General features: G+C 39.4%; 1 protein-coding gene across 1 annotated transcript in view; it reads left to right on the top strand.

The window, feature by feature from the left end:
• Positions 1 to 16,134, top strand: part of CHST8 (carbohydrate sulfotransferase 8) — a 150,663-nt gene extending 134,529 nt beyond the window's left edge. The window contains exons 3-4 of the mRNA XM_069868515.1: positions 12,848 to 12,885; positions 14,736 to 16,134. Of these exons, the coding sequence (XP_069724616.1) occupies positions 12,848 to 12,885; positions 14,736 to 15,875 (1,178 nt within the window). The 3' untranslated portion in view covers positions 15,876 to 16,134. The remainder of the gene's footprint in view (positions 1 to 12,847; positions 12,886 to 14,735) is intronic.

The raw sequence follows: 16,134 nt of genomic DNA, 5'->3' as shown, positions 1-16,134 counted from the left end.
AGGGTGTTAAAAAAAAGTACATTAAAACTTATTATTCTGCTTGAAAACAGAAAAAAATTGAAAAGCTAGTACCTGTTGTTCTACCAAACCACCTTTAAGAAACTATCGCACAGAAGTACAGGTAGTTTAAATTGTTCTGCTAGAGTGATATACTATGAAAATAAACGCTTAAGCCAAACCACAAAACAGCTTTCAACATGACACTGACCCAGGAAAAACATGCTTAAGCACATCTTCAATGCAGATCACATTTCTACCTGAAATCCAACGTCTCTAGATGAAATCCTGCTCCTGCAAAACCCAGGCAGCCTTAGTCAAATCTCAGCGCTTCAGTGAGAGTGAAATAACGAACCTAATGTAACGATCCTAAGTGACGCTTGCAGGCCAACAGCATTATAGCTGCCAACAGGAAGAGCAACTGGCCCAGGGCTGAGCTGCAGGCGTTCAAAACAGAACAAAAGGGATTCCCCTTCATTGCTTATACCCAACAAAATGCCATCTTACACAGGAACTTGCTTGTAAACATTCACATTTCAGGAAGAGGGGAGAAACATACTGAAGTTTCACCAATCAGAATTTCATTAGTGTCAATATCCTCCTTATCACATTTGTAACAATTCTAAATATTTGGACATGCTTCTCTATCTTGAGGGTGAGACAACCTCTAGTTGTGAAAATAAATGCCTTTTTTTAAAAGGCCCAGTCAGAACCCACTTGAAATCAACTCACATTTACAATGAAGTCTTCCAATTACCTAGACAATTGTTTTTCTTTCCCTGTATTTACTCACCTAGAGTGAGTTAGTACTGCATGCAAAGCACATCATGCCCCATCACGATCATCTTTGTTTCACTAAAATTTGGCAATAACAGACAACCACTGAGTAAGTTAAACACCAACGCCTCTCAACATGAATGAGGAATTCCTGTGGTATTGCAAGCACACTACCATCCAGCAGAAAAAAAACCAAACAAATACATCAGCTGTAGCAGAACTGGATATAACTACATTAGTTTTCCAATAATTTGGGCTTGAACCATTAGTTGGTACCAACAAAAAAAGCTCATGAACCCAATCATTATGATTTTAATGGATATGCAGCCACTTCTATCAGTGCAGACTTCGCTCACCAAGCAGTTTCATATTTGCATGCCCCATTAAATACATACACTTACAATTTACAATTGCAGGGAAAAACTGATGTATTGTTAATGTTTCTTTTTTAAAAGAGCTTAACCTATAGCATCACATTGTGTCATGCATTGCCAAGTAAAGATAGCATTGTCAATCAGTCCTCATTTGATATGCAGCTACAAACAAAGGGGGTTCCAAGCACCAGGGCAAAGATGCTGGCACTGTGCAGCTGAGCTGCCTGCAGCTATTGCTGGGACAGGCTGTCAGTCACAGGAGTTTGTTAAAAATGCTGTAAAATGTGACAAGCTCCATTTAAGAGACTGTTTTCTACAATTAATGCTCCTGTTACTTTATTTCTCCTAGTTTAAGGGTAGAGAAGGCCGCCTGGGCAATGAGGATTAACAAAGATAGAGGGAAAAAATAAAGTTGCATTTCCAATGTTTTGTTATTAGGCCTTAGCGAAGAATTTAATAAGTTGATTTTTCTTATTAATGCAATTGAAAATTTAATGAGGTTCTTAATTTATGACTTCACTTATAAAACAATAACACAAGCAGCGCTCTAATTGCCTGAGTGTGTCTGAAGATGACAGTGTGTTTAGGCTTTCCCTTTAACATCTAATCTAAATATATTAACAAACAGCACAAAAATCATCGCAGTTGTTTGAAGACGGGACAGAATTAATTAATATTTGTGACAAAAGAAAACATGCTATTAAAGCATTATCCTTACAGTTTTATGCCACTTGGTGGTGGAGAATCACCAAGCTCTCACTTAATATTACTGAAGCTTTGTAGCACCCTTGAGAACTTGTTAAGAAAGATTATTCCCACTAAACCAATAATCAGAAACGAGATAGAGTTCATCACATCATGAAAATTTAGGGTCTGATCGAAGTCTTAGAAGGTACTGGATGCAGTCAGCTCTTAAATGTGCCTGGAGTTGTGAGCAGATGCTTCATCAGAAGCCAGAGCCTGTTCTCTGCCCTGTTGTGAGACACTGCAGCCCTTTCCTTGAGGGACACCCCCCACATTCCCAGAGCTCCTGGGGCTATGCAGTTACTAGGAAGGTCACCATGCTGGTCTGCTGCGGGTCAAAGCGTTACACAGCTTAGGGTCCCTGGGTCTAACACAGGGCAGCTCCCTGCAATGCCTTAAGCTCTACCCGATCAGCTGCAGAGCGAGCGATGCACAACAGCTCAGCTCACTCAGACCACACCACCTCACCAGCACAGATCCCCACTGCAGCAGACTGGGCACAAAGGGTATTTGCTGTATGAAACTGAGCTTTGGAGATTTATCTCCCCTTATCCTAAACAAAAGTTTTCCTGTCAATGGATACTAATTCTTAGATTTTTGTTTTTCCGGTTTTATTTTGACGGTTTGATGCTGTTTCATGACAGATCACTGTAGCGTTAACGCAAAATACTTGCATTACACAGAGGCTGACGCATTCCCCTAACTTTTTTATAATTGTCTGTACTGTTTTCAAAACAGAAGATACCCAAAGAAAATTAAAAGACCTCATACTGCATCAGTAGAATTGGTTTGGAGGTTTTTAAACATGCTATGCATCAATACCTGACAGTCATCAAAATCGTATTCTGTGAAATACCATTATAAGAGAAACTGAGTATTCCCAAAATCAGAGTTTCCTAATTTAATCTTGTATCTTCATTTCACTAATTTACATTCTAACCTTGAATCAAAATCCTGTTTTCGCTTGGATCTTGACTGCAAAAAGCAGTACATTTTTTTTATTTTGTCCTTGGAAAGACAGGGTTACTGCTCAATTCCATCTACCTTCACGCTTTGACACCTGGAACATCACTATTCATAAATGTGAGTTGTTCTTGTACCTGCCTGCCAGTCTTCCCATCAGGTGGTGGTAGAGGTGGGGCAGACCCAGAGCTTTCAGACAAGTTCATTCCAGTCCAACACAAATCAGCTACTTCGGTGACATCCATTAACTCCCACTTGTCCTATGACAACAGTTCTCTCTCCAATATGAAAGCTGGCAACTTTTTTTGCCACAGAGGTTTAGAAACTTTAAAATGGAACATGTTTCTGGACTTCCTGGCTGCTGTAAGAAGGCGTGCATCACTTTCAATCATACAGGCTGTGCTATCAGACAATTTATCACAAGAGTAAACTCCTTGCAAGTAATCTCAATAGCACAACATAGTTCCTACTTCAGGAGCCAGTGTACACACTTCAGATGCTTAATATGCATTTTTGTCACAACTAAATGATCTGGAAAGCTGCAGATTGTTAACTGATCATCTAACATTGCTTAATTTCCTACCAAGACAAGTGAATTGTTTATATCAGTCAATTTACTGATTTTTTAAATGTATTTTTTAAGATGGAGACTTCTAGTTTTTCCAGACACGCTCAGAGTTTGAGGAAGAAGAGGAAGAGAAGGAAGCCGTTTACGGACATCGGTATTCAAGCTGTCTTCCCCAGCCTGTCCCTTTCCCCTCCTCCTACCTCTAAGAAAACACAGAGGGAAGAACATGACCAGAAGTAGTTGCAGGGTCTAACAGTGCCATTTGTCACTGCCAAGATTCATCACTGATACAGGACTACAAGAAGGAACAGCTGAAAGGTTAAAGATTTATCTAGAACATCTGAAACGGTTATTAAACTGAGATTTATAGCAAAGTGCTTAGTGAAAATTAATGTTTACTGTCTTAGCTATTGTAATACTAGCAACAAATTTATTCCTTTCCCAGGAGCCACCAGGGACCCCTGCCCCTGGTCAGCAACGCCTAAGAGTGGGCACATATATTTAACATCGTGCATTCTGACTGCACTGGGCAGAAACTTTGAAGCAAAAGCACTATGTTCACAAGGGTGGAGCACTAAGTGCAGGGGCGAAGGTTTCTGGAGATACCTGCGAAAACGAAGTCTTAAGTGCCTCAATGTGCTTCACCGCTAGCTGAGACTAAGACCCTATGAGCAGTAAAGACCTTTTAAAAGCTAATAAAGGCAGCTTTATTGGTTCTGTAGAGCCATCATCAGCATTTTCCTTTCAATAGCTACCTAATGACATGCTTTTTAGAAGAGTTATAGGCTTGTAAAGATCAATGAAAAAATAACGGACCGTGAGCAGAAGTATTACCTTGCCTGACATCTTCATGCCCACGCGGTTCTGCTGGCTCACCTGAGGCTGCTGAGGGATGGAGGAACTACTGCACAAGCCAACAGTTAGGAGCTCAGCCACATACACCAGGCAGGTTTTTAGCTTCACTACATAAACCACTTATGAATTGCATAGAGTTCTAGAAGAATAGTGTTTGGTATTTTTAATATTATATTGCAAAATGAAGGCTTTCATGTACATAAGAAATAGCAGCTCCAACTGTACAATAAAAAAAGAAAGAAAAACATTACAGATTTCCACATTGTTCTTTTTGTAGTAACCGTACCTTCTCTGTTTTCTCTTTGAATTGGGACAAAGAAAATCAACTAGAATATTCTATTATTAAACGATGCTTAACAAGATTCAGGTTCTTAATGCTGTAACTTCCTGTCTAAAACATTACACATTTTATTTAACTTAAATTAACTTTTACTTGCAATTAAATCAGCAGTAATTTTATCAAAATATAGGATAAGACATGTTCATTACTACCTTTCTCTCAATTTCAGTAAAAGGGATCCAAAGAAAGGAATTTTTATTCAACAGTTATGAACCAGTAGCAACATCGTACACATCATGAACATCTGAACATTTATTTCCATTAAAGGAAACGTTAAATACAGATAATTAAAGCCACTTGAAACAAATGGGTTTCTTCAGTTAATGCAGTGCTTTTGTAATACTTTAGTCTAGTATTCAGTAATCCAGTAACAAGCGAGTTGAGGTTCCTCAGTCTGTGTGTAGTTTTAAAGGTAAGAGAAATCTCTATCTGGTTTCTAATTATTTGCAAGTTTTTTACTTAAGCAAAGCCAAACGCAGATAAGGGAAGGCAGAAAAATGTTCAAAACATCAGAAATCCTAATAGGCATTTGTCTCAAGATGTTTGTGTATATTTATTTTGGTTATTGTGATGCCTTTAGGGTGTTGAAAGAAAAGAAAGAGAACACAAAGAACAAGGAGGCAGCACAGTTCTATGGGGAATATCAGTGCATAGCAATAAAACAGACCAATTCCTTTCAGAGGCCTAGCAGAGGAGTGTGGTTTAAGCAAAGATACCTCAGCTGATTTTAGAGCTCTGTGACCTTAATAAGAATCTCTGCGTTATCTTGCTGACAAAGGAGAAATCATCACTAAGGATGACTGAAACGGCTTATTTTAAACAGTGGTAGTCACACAGCTTTTCAGCATATGACCAGAAAGTAGTATTTAAAAAAAAAAAAAAAAAAAAACCTCTTGATTTCATAGAAACCTAGAATCACTGTATCACTTTGTCCTCCCTCCAACGGAAAGGCCACTGAAGCTTTAGTGTCCCACTTGCACACTTTCTTGAACCATTTCAGGGTCCTAGGTGAGCTACCCTGGGTAGCCGACTCCACCACCACAGTCATAAGTTACATGAAGTGCTTGCGTGAGTCACTGGAACTCCTCTGGTTACCTGTATCACTCTTACAGGCTCCTAAATATAAATGTAGTGCTACGTTTTAAACCTGAGCTTTTGCTTTTTCATAAACCTGAGTGAAGTGTAATGTCCTTGTCAAAGTCATGCTATGAAGGCGATATGCAAATATTAAATATGAGAATGGAGAATAGCTGAAAGGTATTAAGTAGAAATTGCAAGCAACTGCTGACAGTGCCTGAAAGCTAATGATGCTAATTAACGATATTCCCAGAGATGGGTCCACAAAAGGAACAGGGAATGCAATAGCACAGGCTTGACTTTTCTGCTTTCTTATAGTCTATAAATTAAGACAAAAAATGGTACTCTAATTAGGATAGCTAAATAGCAAAGAGAATTTAAAGTAAACAAGTAGTGGTACCTTCCTCATAATAAATTCACAACCAGCTTCTCACATTCATTCAATTAAGCTTGCAATATAGAGGTACCATGCATTTCCCTTTCCTTTATCAGTTATCAAGGAAACAGAGCGAGTGTAAATTACACGATTGATTAGTCACAGAGGAGGAATCAGCATATTTTAGAGCATAAGAACATTATTTACAAACACAGTAGTATCCATCTTTAAGGGTCCACACACCTGTTCTAGTAGCACATCGCAGGTCAAAGAAGTATCTGGGGTTTTGAATTCCAAGTAATACAAGAAGCTTCTCTTCAAACAACGTATGATCTCAACAATGGAATGGAGGACAGATGAAAGAAAGCCTCATTACAAAGTCTGAATGTAAATCAATAACTTTCTGGACACAACTAACATCAGATTCAAACAATACTCAGCTAACAAAGTCACTGCAGATCCATAGGTGATAGGACTTGCCATGACAGCAGCACTAACTTGGTTTTGATTCAAAAGGAATTTAATTCTCCAACATACTACCATTTCTGCTTCTGCTTCTCTCGTTTGGACCTTAATGAGTCAAAAAAATTGCAGGGAAAGCTATATCAAAACAATTATTTCTCACCTGAATTTGTGTTTAAAATAATGAAAAAAAAACCCAGCAGTTTTAAGAGATGGTATTTCTTACTGGTACACTTAAACACATACAGCAAAACAGACGTGAGGCAAACTGTCCAAGGGGTACAATGTCTTCATGAGTGGGAAACAGCAGCAGGAGGATAGGCTTGGTATTTTGTCAGAGAAACATTGCATAGACTCAAACACTACACTCGGGTGACACCCACACGTAGAAACAGCAGGAACCGGCTCCTTATTGTGGTCTTCTGCTAAAGAACCCCTCACTGGAAAAGGCAGGGAAAGCTGTGCACAAAGGGCATTGTAATGTAGGCACATTACAATGTCAGGAGGGCTGTTACATCAAGAGTGTTGGCTACAAGGGAATTAATTAAGGAATCAAGAAGGGAGCAGTGACAACACGACAGCAGCCACAACCTGGCGAGCTCTGTGCTTCGGAATGATGCTCAGTTGGGATTTGTAGGTTTGGCTACTGGTACCACAAACAAACTGGGAATATCAAGTTCTTCGACAGTATGGAAGCCCAAGTGGCAAACATTAAAAGTCACTTAGTATGTGTGCTGAGCTCTGCTTTGGCTCCCCCATTTGTAATTTTTCTCTTGTTCAAACTGATGGATGAACTGAACGCTTTTAATTATTTCCAGGGTATGCCCTTCAGAACCGCACTGCTTTCCCCACATACAGTTCTTCTGCCCAGAGACTCCCTTACTTCATTAAGATGGAAAGTCATTTCACTCACAAAAAGCCAGAGTAATCATGCTTTAATCAACTGAAGTGCACACAAGCTGCCACCACCATAAGTGCCCCATGACACAAGTGCAGCACAACACCACATTGCCTGCTGCGTGCGGGATGGAGAAACAGCCAATTTGCCTGGCTTAGAAATACGAAGTTAACAGTTCCACTTAGATTCAATGCCTACCTCTCTGAAGGTGACTTGGATTGAAAAGCACAAGATCAATATGAAGTAATTCAGTTTGTGCACAATACTGGCACAAGAGAGGGGAAAACAAGGGTGAATGGCTATTTTTTTGAAAAATATTCTACATTGCCACAAGAACCGCTTAAAGAATGAGCCACATGTCAGAGTTCAAAGTTTCTCAAATAGATTGCATTTAAACTATTACAAATTGCATACTTGGCAATGGTAGGATTGAAACAAAAACCTAGGAACTCAGGAAGAGTGAGTTATCTGGTTTAAAAAGGAACTCAGAAGAGAAAGAAGGCCCACAGACATTTAAAAAAACCTGATCTTCAGTAGCTTGGCGAACTTCTTATGCCTTCCCAAAATGGGGAAAAACTTTCTTCACTCAAAGAGTCATGCTTAACTACTCAGAGCTCCAAAGGGCTACTTAGGAGACTGGGGAACAGCCACAGGAACACTCTGTCCATCTCCCTCTGTGCAAATGAACTAGCCATCCAACCTCTCTGTAAGGTTTTCGGCTCCTTTATGTCAGCAAAATGGACTTAGGGAATCAGGTCCTTTGCTACAGTTGGTTATGGGTAGCTGAGAACCCAACACATTGAGATGTACAGCAGCCTCTGAGCCTCAAAACCTTAGTCTTCAGTGGATAAACTACTGGGTTTGACTGCTCTCGTTTTAAGAGTGACAGACAGGTTCTTTGGTCAAATTGCAGGAGGCTTGAGATTTTCCTGCATGCAACCTGTCATCTTAGAGACTACACCAAGACTTATTTGTGTTATCTTTATCATTGCTACAATTAGCATGAAACAGATACGAAAACTACATCTCAGAAATCATGACTTCACAAGTCTGTAAACCACAGCGATGCGAGCCCTGTCAGTAAGCATTTAGCTTTGACAAGGGCTTGGCAGGGCATCATTTAACCCCAGCAGTCACTGTAAAAGTTTACTCATCTGTACGAAATGAGACTGCAGCTTTGCTGGGGACTCAAAGAGGTTTGATGATGTACATCCACTCTAGGTTTGCTTCTTTCTCTGTGTGCAATTTAAGATGTGCTACAGCTTTGCTGAGAATTCTCTGCTTTCCCTTATTAAGATTAGGTATTGTTTATTTAGTTTAGATGAAGAGGGAAGGGAGTGGCCCATAATCAAAAAAACTATAAATTTTAGATACAAAAAGGATATAAGCATAGCATACACTTAAAAGATATGCACATATGAAGTTTGTTCTAGTAATTAGGTCTCAATGTCAAAGTAAACCTCTTGCTAGAAAATGCTTTCATCTATTTAACAAGTATTCAAATATGTACACTACATCTATATTTTACATAGATGTATAAAATCTATGTGTAAAAACAAATAACAATGATAGCCATGTTTAAAACAATTAGATTACTTTAATTGCTTACAGATTTAATTTGCTCCTTAAACACCAGAGTAATTAGGATCAGAAAAAGGCAGTAGTTCAGCAGTGCACAAGCAGAGTTCAGTTTAAAGGACAAAAGAAACGGAAAAGATGATCTGACCGGAAGTTTGAAAAGGTTTTTCCTCAAAATAATAGTTTTTCATGCTAATCAGAATCCTGAGCAGCAGCCTATTATTCATTCTGCAATTATGTATGTGCTGTTGTCTTTGAGTAAAGACCCAAGACTAGAGCACATGCAGATAAAACGCTTGCTGCAGATCTTCATGCCCTTCCAGACTGCATTTCACAGATCGGTTTGGATGGAGCAAACAAGCACACACTGCCCACAGATGCCCGTTAAGGGATGGAGTTTCAGATGCAGAGCTGAAGTTATCATTTTTATTAAAAAATATTTCAGCTGTAGTGTAGTCTCAGAACACAAAACACCAGAGGCAAATCAAAATGAGGTCTTGAAGCAGAGAGAGGAGAAGGCAGGAGGCAAAGCTGTATGATATTACACAGGGAAGATGAAGGCCATTTTATTGTGTTGCTTGTAGCATTTTAACCAAAAAGAAAAGCCCACAATGGGTTTGAGTGTATGGTAGGGCTGGAGGAAGCATAAGGCTCGTATTTCATGAAAGACAACTAGACATAAAACACAGGCCAAGCTCAGCTCTGGAAAATCAGGGGTGCACAGGGGGAAGAGAAAGAACACCATGAAAACTGACATAAACGATGTACAATTGATAGAATGATTCTGCCTCTCAGCTATCCTCTCTGCCTGAGCACTGGTGAGATATCAGGCAGCTGGGCATTGTTGCACCTGGCCCCAAGCACTTACTGATCACTGCCCTCACCCGCGTGCCGCAGACCCTAGTGGGTTATTTCTGTTATCATTTCAGCAACACCATCCAAGAGCTGGTAGGTAACACAGCCAGAAATGATGTAGCATAACAATAAATTCAGGTTTTGATTAGTACAGTAGATGTGTGCAATGAAACTTCCGAGTTCACTGCACTTAAGAGGTTCTTTCCATGTAGCTTTATATCTGAAGTGACAGACTGTAGCATGAGACAGCTAAAAGAAGCCAACTTTAGAAGTCACAAAATCAGAAAACATTGAAGAGACTGGCAAGTGCTTCACCAAACATTTACATTAAACATGAATTGTTGTGATTACATCTTAGATCCAGTAAAAGAAGATTTTTTTAAAGTTACTCATCTCCTACTAGCATTTATTTTAAAATATTTAAAGCACATCAGATCAGTGCAAAGTATTAATCCCTCCAATAAGTTACCTTTATGAAACAATACAGCAAAAACCTATTAGTAGTCATAATTAAACACGAAAGAGACAAGTATCATATCTGCTCTTTGCACTTCTCAGAAGTTTAATAATTAGCATTCGTGGCAGAGACAAACCAACTTTAACAGGCAGCTACGCAAAGCGTGAGTTTGCTACAAGCTATAGCTGCTCCCCTTAGAAGCCAGGACAGACTATCACAGCTAAACAAATCTGGGGGAAAAAACCTAACCCTACCTTTTACATCACAATTTGGGCGCAGCAAATACTCCAACATTTGCATCTGATTCTGCCCAAAGTACTTGCTCAGTTTTCCGATTGGTGACCAAGTCTTTTCTCACCTCTATGTTTCCAGTTGTGAGAAGCTCAAAATGTTTTTAGAAATGGATTGGATTTGTAGACATTACATGACTTTATATTTTGGGGAAGGCTGCACAACCATTCCCCTATCTTACACTGGTAGGCATAACTATTTCACAGTAGTAGAACTATTTAAATATGTAAAATCCCATCTATGCATGTTGACAGTATTGCAGCCAAAGTAAATCGGTGACAGGGGACAAGGTAAGACTTAACACTACTCAATGCAGTTTAAAGAGCAGAACTGACCAATCCACAGCATCAAACTAAGTTTCTCAACAGTGTTAACTTGTCAAAGCTGTACCTGACACATGATTTCTGCCTGTAAGAAAAGGGAGCATAACAACATCCTGAATTTATAAGGAAAATAATATTTAATTTCAAGCTCTGCTGCAAGAAAGCCTAAAGTAAAAGTTAAGCAACAACTCCAACAAGCTGTATTAATGATGCCTTAGAGCAGAGGCCAAGCAACCAACGCAAATTGAGCTCAAGTGGCTTAAAATTATGCCTTTAGGGTTAGCAAAAAAGAAGACGTTACATCTGTGGACAAAGAGAACACTTTCATGGTTTAACCAGATCGCCCATGCTCTACTATCAACTCTTTCAAAGTCCTGGTGCTCATTTTTTGCTGTTCTTTGTGGACAGCAGTTCCCATACCTGCATTCTCTGTAATATGTTACACAGCAGTAGGATAAATGTGGTTCTTTAATTGATCACATTATGAAGCCTGGTGCAATAGAATCAGTTTAATCCTCCTGAACCCATACAAGGATGCTATAGATTAGCTCTATTTCTCTTTACAATGTTCCTTCCAACTTAATTTTGCAGCTAAGCATTTTTGAGAAACAGCTAGGAAAAGGCTTACAACTCCTTCTATAAAATGTCTGGAATTTATTTCTGATGAAGTAAACATAATATGCTCTTTGCTTTAATTGGCACAGAATCACAATATCGCCATCCACCTTAACTTGAGCTTATTGCTAACAAATTGCTGCAGTGCAATCAAAGCTCAAATACGAGCCAAGAGTAATGAGCGCTGCGAGATGAGCTCTGACAGCATAGAAACAACCACAGCAATTTTACTCAGACTCTACTACAAACACCAGCTTGTAAATCCGATTTTTAAAAAAACAAAACACAATTGATCACATAAGGTAGACTTGGCTGCTTTAGCTGCAATAAGGTGCAATGGGAACTACGTATTCCCAGTGTTTGAGCTTTCATAGCACCATGGAAATTAATCTGATGGGGCTGAGCTATCCGAGTAATGCTTTTACCTGTCATTGTCCTTGTCAGAAAGGCTGTGGATTCATAATGCAGACTTATTTAACTGTAGCCTTCAGGCAACTGAAGTTCTCAAGCAACAGCGACAGTGATGATAGCAGCTGTACAAGTTGAAAAGCCCCAACTAATTTCATAATTAAGAAGTGTTTGCCATTATACATTCCTGTCTTTATAGCTTATACTTAGAAGTGAAGAACAGTATAGAAATGCTACACATCTGATAAAGCTGCCCTCTAGGATTGTCACATCTTTATTATCATATTTTCAGGGAGACATCACTGTAGACACCAGAAGATGCATCAAAGCACAATTCTGTATTGTTTTGTCCCTCACACTCTACAAACTTCACCTCACTTACACAACTCCACTGCCTGTGCTGTTTTACACAGTAAAGGACAGTACTCAGCGCAAGCTGTTACTGTAATTAAGTTCTATACCATCCAATGCTGGGGAAGGGAGGAGAAACCACACAGCTTTAGGTAAGTACATAAAGAACAGCTTTTTTTAGAGCTCTGACCTGGGATCACAAACTTCAGCTGCTTCTCATTCTGCTACTGGCTGTTTAGCTGAGGTTAAGCATTCACTCATCTCTACCTCAGCTTCCCTGTCTGTGAAGGCGAGTAGATACATTCACTCCATAGTTATGACATCTGTAAATAAAGAGGCCTTCTAAGAATCATTTTTACTGTGAAATACACATTAATTATTATTAGTCATTGGTCTATTTATCATTGCATTAATAGAACTTGTTCCTGTTTTCCTTTCAGTTACTGAGAGGACATACTGTCATCAGTCCAACAAAAAAAGATGAAACTCATGCTTTTATTTTTACTAAATAATGATTTTCATTTCTTTCTTTGTTTAGGGATAAAATATAACATGGGATTCCAGCAACCAAAAAAAGTAAGTTTTCAGAAGGACATAAGGAAAATTGTTCCCATATTCTGAGTATGGATAAAGATGGCTTAGATAAAGCCACTAGACTGGAGATGAAGCACTTAAAAGGAAAGATGCATCAAAGCTTTGCCATGAAGTACAAGTTTCTCTGTTAAAATATGAATCTGATAAGCTATGCAACTTTAGTTTTATGAGTTCTTTCCTAGACTGGATACCACTGAAAGGCACTGTAAACTTTGCATATGTTAATATTCCATATGAAATCGTACGGATCAAATGAATGTCCTAAGAGGTACTGAAAAATATGCTAAAGACAAATACTGGTGGAATTCCTCCATCTAGTGGCTGTTGGCACCCTCACAGCAGCCGTGAACAGCTTCGGTGGGCTGCCACTATTCCATTGTTAAAGGACACATGGAAAATAGGCAAAGGACCAACTGTGCAGCCGCCAGCTGTTCCCCAAATGCCATCGCCTGCCGAAACCAGTGCAATGTGATTGACATCATCCCATCACTACAACTCCAGCCTGACCACCTGAGTGGAAGGCCACATCTTAAGTGCATAAGATTGAACTTCACCTGCCTTGTAAGGAGTAATTATTTAGAAATACAACTTGAATTTTACCTAGACAGGAACTTCAATAGATGTTTGGCTACTGGAAAGAGCCTCTGAAGATTAGAGCAGAGTACAACAATCACTCCCAACAACTGAATACCTGGTGTCTTGTATGACAAATTATCAGGTGGCATCCCAGTCTGCACCTCCATCCCACCCCTGCTACCAGAAGAGCGAGCAAAATGTTTTAGAAGCCCAAGATCTGCAACAACTTGCATAGTACTCTAAAAATTGTTTCATATTGAAATATTGCATTTCAGTTTTGTAAAACAGTTATCAATTTAAGCAAGTCGCCATCTCTCTTTTTCAGCTAAACAGACCTGTAAAATCACTATTACAATTAAGATTTCATCTACCACCTTGATAGAGCATGACCCTACTAATCCCCAGGCTGTACACTTTAAAACTCATCCAGTATCTTATTCCTAAAGCCAGTTTTAAGTACTATTAGAGAAAGTAAACACTGAAAATCAGAATCTTACAATTTATAAAACCTATAAACAAACATTAAGTGTTTTAAGTGAAAACTAAGCATTCTGCAACTACATCTGCCTCCCCTGTCAAAATGCTCCCTAGTGGTTCACGTGCCACTCGGCAGGCGCGTTCTCAAAACAGAGATGACATGTAGTTAAACTGTGTCCAGAACCTAATTTCAGACTTGGAGGCATAGACATGGAGACAGGGATTTAATTCAGCTGCTTTAAGAAGCAGGAGGTGATGCAGCGTATCTGGGCTGCGTGCCAGAAGAATCATTAACATATGATATCGACCTAATGAAAAAGGGCAGGTCCCAGAAGCCCCCTGCCCATAGACCCACTCTGCTAACTCCGTTTTCACTTGTCTGATCCCAGCCACAGCTCCCTTCCCACCCATGCCCTATGCTCATCCAGTCAGTCCTCAGGACACCCAGATACCTTTTGTGATATTTCAAAGACAGCATATCCAAGACTAAAGATTCTATCAAAGTCAGTATAGGCACCATCTAAGAGACAGTTAAACTCACACCTGAACTGGAATTTACCAGTTCAGGCTCATCTCAGCTTTTGGATTTCTGTAAGCATGGAACAGGATGGGAATTCCATGCCACAGCACCAGCGCAGCACCAAGGGCTCACAGCAATGTGTGGTTGTACAATTCTGCAGAACACCCAGTGCATAAACAGATCCCTATTAAGATGTACAAGCTGTTAACAGTGACGCTCTCTCAGTTACTAACATTTTTCATCTATTTTTCCTCAACAGGACTGTGTTTCCAGCAATAACCCGGATAGAGGATTAAGAAAGAATATTGCAGACAGTATAGCAAAACAAAGCGATTCATTACACCTACCTGAAAACATGCCCACTAACCTCCAAAGCACAGACAGAAGGCAAAGCAGCATCATGTTTGCCGTGAAAGATCAACAGAAAGGTGAAGAAATTAATTCCATCAGGCTCCATAAACGGAGGAGGAGATTTATTATTAAGAAGAGCCCAATTCTGATTTCCATGAACAGCTCCATTCTCAACCTGCCCACACTTAAACCCGAGGATAGAAACAGCAAGTGGAAAAGTCTCTATCAGATCCAAAGAGAAAGAAAGCGGATAATGAGGGAGACTTGTTCTAAATACAAGAGTAATAATAGAAGAATAATCACTCCTTATCACGTTTCTAGAATATTTGTAGAAGATAAATACAGAGTCCTATATTGCGAGGTACCAAAAGCCGGCTGCTCTAACTGGAAACGGGTGCTCATGGTTCTTAACGGGCTGGCTTCTTCCACAAAAGACATACAGCACAACACAGTGCACTATGGAAACTATTTAAAGAGGCTGGATGGGTTTGACCACAAAGGAATTTACCATAGGCTCAACAGTTACACAAAGATGCTTTTTATTCGTGAACCTTTTGAAAAGCTGGTATCTGCATTTCGGGACAAGTTTGAACATCCAAACAATTACTACCACCCGGTTTTTGGAAAAGCCATCATTTCCAGATACCGTGTCAATGCCACCAAAGAAGCATTAAGGACAGGCTCTGGGGTCAAATTTAAAGAGTTCATTCAGTATCTCCTGGATGTACACAGGCCAGTGGGTATGGATATCCACTGGGATCACGTCAATAGGCTTTGCAGCCCATGTTTAATAGACTACGACTTTGTTGGGAAATTCGAAAGTATGGAAGAAGACGCCAACTTTTTCTTGCACTTAATTGGCGCTCCGCAAAATTTAACTTTTCCCAAGTTTAAAGACAGGCACTCTGATGAAGAAAGAACTACCACTAAAATTACACAGCAGTACTTTGCACAGCTTTCTCCTTCTCAACGACAGCGAAGCTATGACTTTTACTATATGGATTATTTGATGTTTAACTATTCAAAACCTTTTGAAGATTTATATTGATTGGAGAGCTGGGACGCTCCCAGTCATATTGGTGGAATTGCATAACAAACCTAGGTGGCTGCTGTTTATATATACGTCTGTTAGCAAAAAAATGGTTGAGGAGCAGGAAAAAACCCAAACCAGAACATAAATGGCTAGTGATGTTTACATCTTCTCACCTTAATTGCCTCCTTTTTCAAATCATATTTTTTCTATAATTTCTCCACATTATATGTATGTACATATATGTATAATATAATATGTCAGGGCTCCCAAATAA

Source organism: Phaenicophaeus curvirostris, chromosome 14, assembly GCF_032191515.1.
Source record: "Phaenicophaeus curvirostris isolate KB17595 chromosome 14, BPBGC_Pcur_1.0, whole genome shotgun sequence".
NCBI lineage: Eukaryota > Metazoa > Chordata > Aves > Cuculiformes > Cuculidae > Phaenicophaeus > Phaenicophaeus curvirostris.
Note: the sequence above shows the minus strand (reverse complement) of the source record. Positions and strands in the feature narration are given on the sequence as shown.